The sequence below is a fragment of the Melozone crissalis genome, unplaced genomic scaffold (assembly GCF_028551555.1).
Source record: "Melozone crissalis strain CALT ecotype California unplaced genomic scaffold, PUWL_Pcris_2 ptg000045l_1, whole genome shotgun sequence".
Lineage (NCBI taxonomy): Eukaryota > Metazoa > Chordata > Aves > Passeriformes > Passerellidae > Melozone > Melozone crissalis.
Window position 1 is genome coordinate 26,977,836 of NW_026535823.1, and position 10,487 is coordinate 26,988,322.

The window sequence follows — 10,487 nt, forward strand, 5'->3', positions numbered from 1 at the left end:
ATCAATCAAGGACACCAGAAACGCGGGAAGCAAGGAGCGCTCTCGTGGACGATCGCCTTCCACCGCTAAGACAACTTGACATTGACCCTTCATCCTTGACCTTGTCCTCAGGACGGGAGAGGAGCCCGCGCCGCTGCCGGGGCGGCCCGAGCGCGGAGCCGCTGCCCGCGGGGCGCCGAGCCAGGGCGAAGGGGCAGGGACCGGCACCGGAGCCGGCTCCGCTCCCCCCGCGGGCAGGTGGGGACCGCCGGGGAGCGGCTCCGGGCAGCGCCGCGGCCCTCCCGTCTGCCCAGCGCCCCCGATCCCGCTCCTCCCGCCGGGGTGCGGCGGCTCCCGCTGCTACAGCCTCCTTTTCCTTTCATTTTCCCCCCCTAGGCCTCAGCAGCGCTGCTGCTAAAAGCGGCCGGGCCGCGCTGGCCGTGGCGGAGCCGTGCCCGGGCTGCGCGGCGAGGGGACGGCACCGGGCGCCGCGGAGCTGCGGCGGCGGCCGGAGCGCGGCGGGGCCGGGCGAGGGGCGGGCGGGAGCCGCTGCAGGCCTTCCTGCCCGAACTCCGCCGCGCCTCCTTAAATCTCTGCCGTTAAAATGTGGGCGGGTGTTTCAACTCAAAAAAGCGCTCAAATTTTTTTTCTTTTCAAAAAAAGCTGATGAGGTTAAAAAAAAAAAAAAAAAAAAAAAAAAAAAAAGGGGAAAAAAAAAAGGAGAGAGAAACCGGCTTCGTGTCCTTAGGAAACAGAAGTAGCGATTGTTTGCGCTTAAAAAAGGGGGAGCGCAAAGCCGCGGGCGGAGGCGGCGGCCGCGGACCGGCAAGTGCAGCTTTATTTCGCGAAGTTGGAAGAGGAGGCGAGCGGGGCTGTCAGTGCGGCTGCGAGCGCGGCCGGGCCGGGGCAGCGGCGGCACCAGCGCAGCCCCTGCCCCCGCCGGGAGCTCTGCCCGCGCCCCGCGGCCGCGGCGGGAGCAGCGCCTGTCCCGGGGAGCGCCCGGCGGAGCGCGGACAGCGGCGGCGGGACCCCGGCGGAGAGACCCCGGCCGAGGGACGACGGCGGAGACGGCTCCGCGCCGCGGCTCCTCCACGCCCTGAGCGCGGGCGGCGGTTCGCGGCAGCCCCCCCGCGCCGCCCGCCGCCCTCCTGGATGCTCCGGAGCCGCCGCCGCCGGGGGCGGCCGCCGGCCGGGATCGCGCCCGCCCGCTGCGCGGAGGCTGCGCGGGGCCGCGGGAGTGAAGCTGCTGCTGCTGCTGCTGCTGCTGCGGGGAGCGAGAGCGCCGAGACAGCGAGCTGGGAGCCCGGACAGCCGCCGCCGCCGCGCCCGGCCCTCCGCGGGCGCGGCTCGTCCTTCCCTTCCCTGCTGGGCCCGGACTAAGCCGACGGAGAGGGATGAAGGGGGGGATCCCGAGCGGGAGTTGGATGCACACTGCTACAGGAGACCTTTCCTCCGAGCTGCTGCTGCTGCTGCTAAGTTTCAGAAACCGGCTGTGAACAGGGTGGGTTGTCTTCTTCTTCCAAGATCTCGGGTCTGAGTGAGTCTCCGGTGTACGTGTATATATGTTACCTATAACATATACAATATCTTGCCTAGCTGTTAATCTATTCCCCCCCTCCCCCCGCGAAAGTGGCCAAAGTCTTTAATAAGAGTTACTCTATATGTGGAAGCAAAGAAATCTTGCTTCAAGTGGAGCTGCAGTTTTGCTGAATAATCACGTGTGAGTTAGGGGCGGGCTCTTGGCAAGGAGGTTTTTTACGAGTATTTACTACAAGGTCTTACTCCAGAAGATTAACCATCCCAATCCTTCTGTCAGTCTCCGATGCCATGCCTGGTTAAAAAAAAAAAAAAAAAAATCTCATCTTTTTTCCGATCGTCAGTCACCCTAAAGAATGGCCGAGCCTTCTGGGAACGAGCTGGCGTCCGCGGCTGCCAAGGGGGACCTAGTGCAACTTACTAATTTGTTGCAAAAGAATGTAAACGTCAATGCACAAAATGGATTTGGGAGGACTGCGCTGCAGGTTGGTATCCAGAGAGGGAGAAAATATTTCATCACTGGTACCTACGTGACCCGGGTTTCCAAAAAAGACAACGTTTTAAGCAGGCTGGTGGATGAAATTCGAGTGGTTTTTCAAACTCGTTGGATGCCATATTTTATAAGTTTAGTGGCTCCAACTCCCTAAAATGACGTACTTGAAATAAAACTGGTCAAAACCATTCTTTCAATCGGGGATCACCCTCAATGTCAAACGGGCTACCAGTTTGCTAATATTTGCTAACTTCGTGGGGAAGAGGCAAGGAGTGAGACAGCTGAGATGGAAAGAAATCAGCTTAGGTGAGCAGGATTTCATAGCAGGTCTGTAAACACAAATGTTCTGTTCTCTCTGAAGCTTAGGATTTTTATCTTTTTTTTTTCTTCCTTCTTTTTTTTTTTTTTTCTTTTTATTTGTTTTCCTGCAATGTGCTTTTAAAGCGTGGCTCGTCTGGGTGCTGGGGTCTGCTGTGGATGGTACTTTTCCTTTATGCTCTGTTTGTGGGAATGATCATGCTGCTCAGAAGCGAGGACCTCCGATGTACATTAAGAGCTAGCCCTGCGAGCCAGGGTTCCAGCTGAATCACTTGCTTTTTCATTCATATCCAAAACTTTAATATTTGCTTTTTTCAGATCGGCTAGCAGGGCACTGCTTCCATTTATTTCCTTTCTGATCGTATAGGGTGCTGTGTCCTAATTTTTAACTGTATAGTTGTGCAGGCAGGAGTTGGAACTTGTCCAACTGCTAAGTATTGTAGCTGATGAAAGATTTTGCTTTTAATATTATCAGATAATGATGGCAAAAAGGCTAGAATACCTTCCAAATAGTGAAATATGTGATTTATAATTCCAGAGGGAAAATAAGTGTGGCTATTTTTACTTAAGTTATAAGTAATACAATGTGGAAGTGGAGCTATAGGTCTTTTTCATTTCGCACATTAGTAAAATTGTTTTTTAACCCCTCTTCTCCCTTCCCCCAAAACCATGGTAATAATTTCTGAAAGTGGATTTTTAGACAGCATAGAACCTGTGAGTGTACTCGAGATATTTACAGATTTTTGGCTTAACATCAAAATGTTAAAGCTGGAAAATAAGCACCTCTTGCTGATAATGCAGGAATGACCCTTTTTTGATAATTTCGCTGAAGCTGGAGATCTGTGAGCTCCTCGCTGTCCTGTTAACACCTAAATAGGGCATCGCATGGCAGTGCAGACACTTGCAGCAACTTTAAAGAGAGTGAAAGGGTTTAAATTAAAAACTTAGACAAGCTAAATTCTTTAAGAAAGCAGGAAACATTTAGCTAGTTGATTTATCCTCGGGACAAGGGGGCTGAAAACTGATTTGTCCTACAGGAATGCTGGATATTTTTTCCTAAAAGCAGCTAACTGTCCATATCCTGAATTAAGGTATATTTTACACAATTACATAGCATCCAGCTGCATCTGCGCCCTAACAATACTTCTTAGGGATTATAGCAACCGAGCTAATGAACCACCACAAAAACCAAAACAGGAGAATCTGCCGACTTATTTTCAATATGTATCATCCTAAAATGTGCTGTGGGTGCCTGGCCACACTCGAAAGACTTCTCTCTCAGTGCACTCTGCAAGAGTGAGATAATCTCTCTGTAATCTCTCTCTCAATTACAACGGAGAGAATGCTCCTATATTAATGTCAATGAATTTATATTTTTCCTCTGCATTTATGTTTAATTAAACAACTACTCGGCTTGTCTTGCTCTGTCCTTTTTATTTCTGGTGAAGTGTACCTATGCAGGCCTCAAATACATCTCCTGCCCTTATGCTCTTTGTCAGATTTATTAAATGAATGCTTTTTACTTCTTGTCCTCCCTCCCCCCTAACATTATTTTGCAAAATATAGGAGGCATTTGCTGTTCAGCTGTAGCCCACGGCCAAAAAGCACCACCTTTTTTTGGATTTTCTCCCCCTCGCATCTTTAACTGAAGCCTTCAGTCCCCTGGCCTGAACAGTGAAAACTCCCACTTAACCCAAATATATGTTTTGAATTCACAAATAATACAGCCTGGGCTCTCCAAAAGAGATCAGAATGTCCGGTTTTTACTAAACAAAGAGAGATCACAATGATCTTGTTTTCTTTTACATCGCTTCCATCTCTGTCAGAAGTGAAAGAACTGGCTGGAAGTCGGGAGCTGGAAGCCTTGGGGCACAGAGAGATCTCTTTCCCTGAATCCCAGCCTGTCTTATCTGCACTTTTGCTCCTGTCTGTGGTTATAATGTGCTGGGCTGCTTTACACTTCAAACGCTGTACATAAATGTATTTATTATACCTTGTTTTTCTTAAAAAACTTGATATGTATTTTTCGTCAGGAGAGATTTTCAGCAAACCTCTGTAGAAGTTGTACCTTAAGCTAAATCTAATGCACTGTAATGCTCGTTTATGCTGATTTTTTTTTTAATTAATCAAGATTTTCAAATCAATGTGTGAATCTCTCTCTGAGGAAATATAAAAGAGTTGGGGTTTTTTCGAATTTTGTACTTACAATGAGATTAGTTACAAGGACAGGAAAATACTGCCTATAGGCTAGAGATTACACAATATACATTACAGTGTTCATTTTTGGAAAGTGTGCAAACAAAAAATCAGGAATTACAAGGAAATCGGTGCAGGCAGTTAAGTTACAAATAAGAGAGATTTGTGTTCTAATTATGATAGTTTTATGGTGCAATTGAGAAAATTTGAAAGAAGCTCTTTTTTTTTTTTTTTTCCCTGAGTAAAACAGTCAGAAAATCCAATTATTGTTGTTGTTGTTGTATATTTTTTTCAAGGGATGTTTTAACAACAGAACATAGCCACAGTTTACTTATAGAAAGGTTGTGAAAGTACAATATAATATATTGATTTTAGAAGACAATTTCTGTAACTTTGAAACATTCCTTTTGATTTTTCCTTTTTGGGTGACCTAATGAAACACAAATATTGGGGAGAAGAATTTCTTTTAACATTTATGTTTCTCAACAGATAGAGCTATGGTATAGTCCAAATATTTGTTTTATGATAATGCACAGACAATGTAAACACCTGAAAGCTTGTAAAAACACATTCTACATTTGCTGTTGCTTAGGTAAAATATCTGTTCCTCAGAGACCCTATATTTGCTGTTTAACAAGATTAAACAGTAATGCAGAGGTGTCTCAATACTTAGGCAAATAAAATCGAACTATACTTAATTTTTATATGTTCAGAAACTGAGATGATCCTCATTAGGGAAAAAAAAAAAAAAAAGAAGCTGTTATATGCCATTCTGTGCTATTGCAGGCATTAACCTCTCCGAAGCAGAAAGCTATGACCACCGAAATGATAACATCTCTCACAATTTCACCGAGTTCAGTAACAAATACATGGAAAACGAGACGTTCTGGTGTGTCATTAGCTCTGGAGCGAGTCTCCTCTGTCTGCTTTAAATGAGAACTGGGCTCTGACAAAATCCAGGGCTGAGCAGGAGGACGGGAGGCAGTGCTGGAGCAAACCCCCACCCGCGGTATCCAATTCTCCTCTCTCTTTCCCAGGTGATGAAACTCGGCAACCCCGAAATCGCCCGGCGGCTGCTCAGCAACGGGGCGAACCCCAACCTGAGAGACAGTACCGGCTTCGCTGTCATCCACGACGTAGCCAGGGAGGGCTTTCTGGACACTTTGCAGACTCTGCTGGAGTTCGAAGCCGACGTTAACATCGAGGACAACGAGGGCAACCTGCCGCTGCACCTGGCGGCGCAGGAGGGCCACGTGCGGGTGGTGCAGCTGCTGCTGGCGCGCTCCGAGTGCAAGGTGGGCCACCAGAACAAGCGCGGCAACACCGCCTACGACCTGGCCAAGCTGTACCGCCGGGCGGCCGTGGTGGAACTGCTGGAGGCCAGCAGCAGCAGCGCCGTGCCCCCCAGCATGGACTGAGCGCCGCCGCGACGGCGGCTCCTTTGGACCTGAGGGTGTGCAGACTGCTTGGGGTGTTTCCCTCCTTTTTAACAACGTTCGTTGCCACATTTTTATTTTCTTTTTTTTTCCTTCTGAAGAGCTGGTAGTGTAAGTCTCGAGAAATTCCAGAGGTGGGTTTTTAGACAATGGAAATGTTTTGAATCCATGCTCCCAGCAGTTTCCTATACCTTTCACTTTCACACATACTCATCTGTGTGTATGTTGGTTGATCATATCTAGTTTTCCAGTATCAACTTTTACAATTTATTTTAGGTCATTCGTATCAAGTCATTAATACAAGAGCTACTATTCATTCACTTGCTTAATATTGCTGGACTTTTAAGAAAAGGAAATAGTTTACTGTGATTTCTCCCACCTCTCAATGCACCCCTCCCTTCTCCTCACTCCCCCCTTCCCTTTCGGTCAGGCTCAAGAGTCTGAGGTCCTGTTTTAGCTAAAACATCCTTTTCACAAGGGGTCACCTGCAGCCCCTGCACAGGCAGAGCTGGAAGTCAAAGGCTGCGTGGCCTGAGGACAGTGGATGGCGCTTAGATGCTTTAGGCAGTAACTGCATTTTGTCACTAACAAGAGCTTGTAGAACTAGGTCACTTACTTTCTAAATTTACATGACACTTTTCCTCTTTGTGTATTTAAACTTTCACCAATCTGGTTTTGAATTTAGTTACCAGAAACAGTATAAGCGGTGTTTCTTCGAGTGCCAGAGGTTTTAAACAGCTCAGTTTGGTAGTTCGTGTTTACTGTGCACTGCAGAGGACGTTTTTTTTTCTAGTTTCAAAACAAGCAGCAGAGAACCATTGTCAAAGGGGACACAAAAGCTGCAATGCAACACTTCTGGTCACTTCATCTGCTGATTGCAGTTTAGATGTTCTCTAAGTAACATTTGCTTTCCACCAATATTCTGGTTTGTCTGGAAATAAACTATTTTAATGACAGCATCTCACAAAACAAGAACATTTGAATAAGGTGACATTTAGGAAGCAGCACTTTTGGTATTTGTAAAGTTAAGTTATTGCTTGCACCTAAAACACAATTTAACCATTGGAAATTTCCTATTGCAACAGAGAGTTGAGAGTATTCACCAGACTGAAACTCATTTGCCTCTCCAGCCCCAACAGGAGCCAACGATGCTCAGCACCGTGTCGGGAAGAGTCTATTATGAAACTTTTAACATTTGTACAGGATCTACTTATTGGGCAGATGGGCAGTTTAAAGTGCTTAATTTTGAATAATCTACATTTCAGTCGTGCAAAATAGAAAGTTTTAAATCAATGCAAAATGAATACTACTTTAAATAGCACTTAAAAGAGGAGAGGGAATACTTTAGTTTAGTTTTTAACTTTTTTTTTTTTTAATTAGCCCCACAAAATCAGTTACTATGTTTTCAAGTAAAAAAAAAATTGCTGAAACTGTCTGTCACATTTACTACAAGCTCTGTCACACTGCTGTGTTCTGATTAAAAACCTCTGTGAAATATGAAATATTGTGCCATGATCATTAATCGGAGCAGCACAGCACATAAGAAACATTTTTGGGGAAACAACCCCAAAATTCCCAGTAGAAAGAACACTAAACCACTTGAAATATTAAACCGAGCAACATAATCCACAGGTCCCCGAGGTGAAGTGACCCAAATCGCTCTGTGTTGCTCTCCATCTTCCTTTCCTCCTTCCTTTCCTGGAGGATGCTCCAAGCTTTTCCCTCTCCGTTCCTCTCACAAAGAGGAAATCTGTGCTACACCAGAAGGTAATATCCAGCTTTCTCCCGTTTGGGTTTTTGTGGTTTTTTTTCACCCGTGCTACTAAAAAACATAATTCCAAACTCGTTTGGAGCTTTATCAGCATTTAATTTACGCTAAGGTGAAGTTTAAGCAGTGGCTTAATAAGAGCAACTTCTCTTCCGAGAAAAATGCCCCGCCTAGTCAGAAATAGCGGCTTTTATTGCGTGCCAGGAGTTCAGGGTTAAAGCCAGGACGAATTACCCCCGGCCATGCCCAAAGCCCCGGCGGCTGAGTCACGGCTGATAGTCTGGTTTAAAGGTGTGTTTTATCTGATTTCACTGCTGCGCTCTCTCTGCGAGCCCCTCTGCAAGACGATCAATTGAAATTCTTCGTTAGATACTTGGAAAGCAAAAATTGCTCTCTATTATCCCAGGAAGTTAATAGTTACTGCAAAGAGCCTCTAGGAAACCAAAGAAAGCAGTCAGCCGGGGGGTTACACCTTACAGGGTTTGTCAGTGACAAAAGGTGCCTGGTTGCTGGGGAATGGCTTTCCTCCAGAAGTCTTTATATTTACTGAGCGAGGAGAAAATAATATAATGCAAGTCTCATTAATAGAGAATCTTGACACCTAAAAAGGATTGTAATATCGCATGTGGTTTCAGAAATTGCTTTGGCGCTTTCCCCCCAGTATTTTGGCAACATCAAAAAGTGCAGTTTCAAAAACTCGCATGTTCCTGAAAATGTCGACAAACACATTCACCCTGAGATGCAAAACTGCAGCGTGTGAGATTGAATTGAAGATTTTTGAGAGCTTTTATTGAGACATAAACCAACTGCCAAGTAAGTCTCCAGGCAGGAGCAGAGATCGCCCTGCAGCAGCCCAGGAATCGGCAGCAAAGAGTGCAGCATCGAGATGAGAGGTATAAATAGAAACAAATACAGCAAGCGCAGAAACATGTGAAGAAATACAGCATAAAATGTAGCTGTACCAGGATTCAGAGTGACCAGGCTGTGTGAGGACACAACTGTGGGGCAACAGCCCTCTCCCCTATTTCAGTTACACGGATGAGCAAAGCTGTTACACTTGACCTTTGTTTCTAAATTATCCTCGGAACAACGGCGGGGGCTGCTGGGCTCCTTTTGGAAAGGGGCAGATCCTAAAGGGATCCTACAGGGAACGAAGAGGGTTTCATCTGTGGCAGCAGCCCCGTGAGAGGGTGAAATACCCGGTCTGTGGGTGCTGGGAGAGAGGGGCAGAGGTGCAGGGCTAACCCTGGCACTGCCCTGCCCTTAGCCGGGGAAAGTGAATGAGAAGGTATTTGAAGGTGAATTTTCCTCACTCTCCAGTGCAGTAAGCCACAGCACATTTAAGTACAGGAAAATACTTTCTTTCCAGCTTTTAGTGTGAGGAGAGGAATGGAATCAATGGTTTATTGCATGGTAGGATAAGATATTAGCTCCCTAGGAAATGCCATTGCATTGTTGACGTGAAGAAAGAGTTAACACAGGAGAAAACTACCACTTTTCATCTTCTAAAAGAAAGAAAAGGTTTTCTTCCACAAATATACCTGGGAATTCACTGGGCAGCCAGAAGCAGCCAGACATTATTATCTCCTGACTAAAGTGCTGAAATTCCCTCGAAAAAGCGAGGGGAGGAAAGCTTTTACATTTATCCGTGGGGACTCTTATCCTGTGCATGGAGGGGGGGGGGGGGGGGGGGAGGGGGTGAGGAATAATAAAAAAAAAAAAATTAAAAAAGGGAGAAAGAAGGAGAGAGAGAAAGGAAGATTTCTCACCGGCTCTGAGCACAGCCTGCCCCACCACAGAGGCACTCAAAATGTCGGTGCTGCGGGAGGGCTCGGCGGGTCCCCGGGGAGGAGGGAGGGTCGCGCCGGCCGCGGTGCGGGCAGGTCGGGCGGGCCCCGGGGAGCGCCGGGGCGCGGGGCCGCGGGGCGGGGGGGCCGCGCCCGGCTCCGAAACCGTTACTTTGGCTCCTGCGGCTCCGCTCCCCTTGCTCTTCCTGTCCAAATAATTTTAAATTTACGCGCCTTAAATAACAGTCTGATTTTATTTATTTAGTTTCCTCCGCGGGCTCCGCCGCCGCTTCGCTGCGCCCCGGTCCCCGCCGCCAGGCCCGGGGCTGCGGCCGGCCGGGCAGCGCAGCGAGGCGGCCCCGGGGCTCGGGCACCCCGGCCGCCCCCGCCGCCTCTCTCCCGCCGCCGCCGCAACTTCCACTGCGCCCCTTTTTTTTTTTTTCTTTTTTTTTTTCTATCTTCTCCTTCTTCCTTTCTTTTTTTTTTTTTTTTTTTTCCCCTCTTTTCTCTTCTCCCCTCCCTTTCCTCCCTCTCCCCGCAGCCGGGACTGGAGTCTCCTCAGCGAAACTCCGGTGCTTTCGCGGCCGCGGTGAGTACAGAGAAGGGACCCGCGTCTCGCCTCGCCGGGGGATGTTTCTATCGCATCTCTGCGGCCGCTGCCGGGCTCCCGCTGCTGCGCCGGGCTCTCCTCCCCCAGCCCCGCGCCCGGGGATGCAGAAGCATCTTCTCCCACCGCAGCTCACGTAGAAGGCAAAACCAAGCAGGTTTGTCTCCAGGTTTCCTTAAAAAAACGGGTAGCAAGGTGTATCTCCCAGCCGGAGCTTTTCATGCATGACCTTGTGTCTGATTTTAAAATCAGACAGGGGAGAGAGGGGGGGAGGAAAAATCCGCGCTTCTTGGCTTCTGTGTCACAGAGGCGAGAAAATTATCTTCGGATGTAAAGTACATGGCACATTTCTGAGAGCCACATGTGC

At 47.8% G+C, this 10,487-nt stretch overlaps 2 protein-coding genes across 2 annotated transcripts; one reads left to right on the top strand and one right to left on the bottom strand.

Annotated features, from left to right (window-relative positions):
- Positions 1-371: 371 nt before the first annotated feature.
- LOC128942861 (uncharacterized protein C10orf95-like) lies at positions 372-1,808 on the bottom strand. The gene is made up of 3 exons (XM_054285505.1): positions 1,762-1,808; positions 899-1,451; positions 372-572 (listed from the first exon to the last, which is right to left on the bottom strand). Exons 1-3 carry the CDS (start codon positions 1,806-1,808, stop codon positions 372-374), a joined length of 801 nt encoding a protein of 266 aa, XP_054141480.1.
- CDKN2C (cyclin dependent kinase inhibitor 2C) lies at positions 1,259-7,460 on the top strand. Its single transcript, XM_054285967.1, has 3 exons — positions 1,259-1,480; positions 1,860-2,000; positions 5,560-7,460. Exons 2-3 carry the CDS (start codon positions 1,872-1,874, stop codon positions 5,938-5,940), a joined length of 510 nt encoding a protein of 169 aa, XP_054141942.1. The 5' UTR covers positions 1,259-1,480; positions 1,860-1,871; the 3' UTR covers positions 5,941-7,460.
- The last annotated feature ends 3,027 nt before the right edge of the window (positions 7,461-10,487 follow it).

What these genes read in the sequence shown, in the direction of transcription:
- LOC128942861 (XM_054285505.1), bottom strand. Translation starts at nt 1,808, where the DNA reads ATGGCATCGGAGACTGACAGAAGGATTGGGATGGTTAATCTTCTGGA. An exon ending in GGGATGGTTAATCTTCTGGA is followed by an intron (nt 1,452 to 1,761) that starts GTAAGACCTTGT and finishes TCTGAAACTTAG; the next exon opens with CAGCAGCAGCAGCAGCTCGG. An exon ending in CGGGGGCAGGGGCTGCGCTG is followed by an intron (nt 573 to 898) that starts GTGCCGCCGCTG and finishes TTTTAACGGCAG; the next exon opens with AGATTTAAGGAGGCGCGGCG.
- CDKN2C (XM_054285967.1), top strand. Translation starts at nt 1,872, where the DNA reads ATGGCCGAGCCTTCTGGGAACGAGCTGGCGTCCGCGGCTGCCAAGGGG. An exon ending in TTGGGAGGACTGCGCTGCAG is followed by an intron (nt 2,001 to 5,559) that starts GTTGGTATCCAG and finishes TCTCTTTCCCAG; the next exon opens with GTGATGAAACTCGGCAACCC.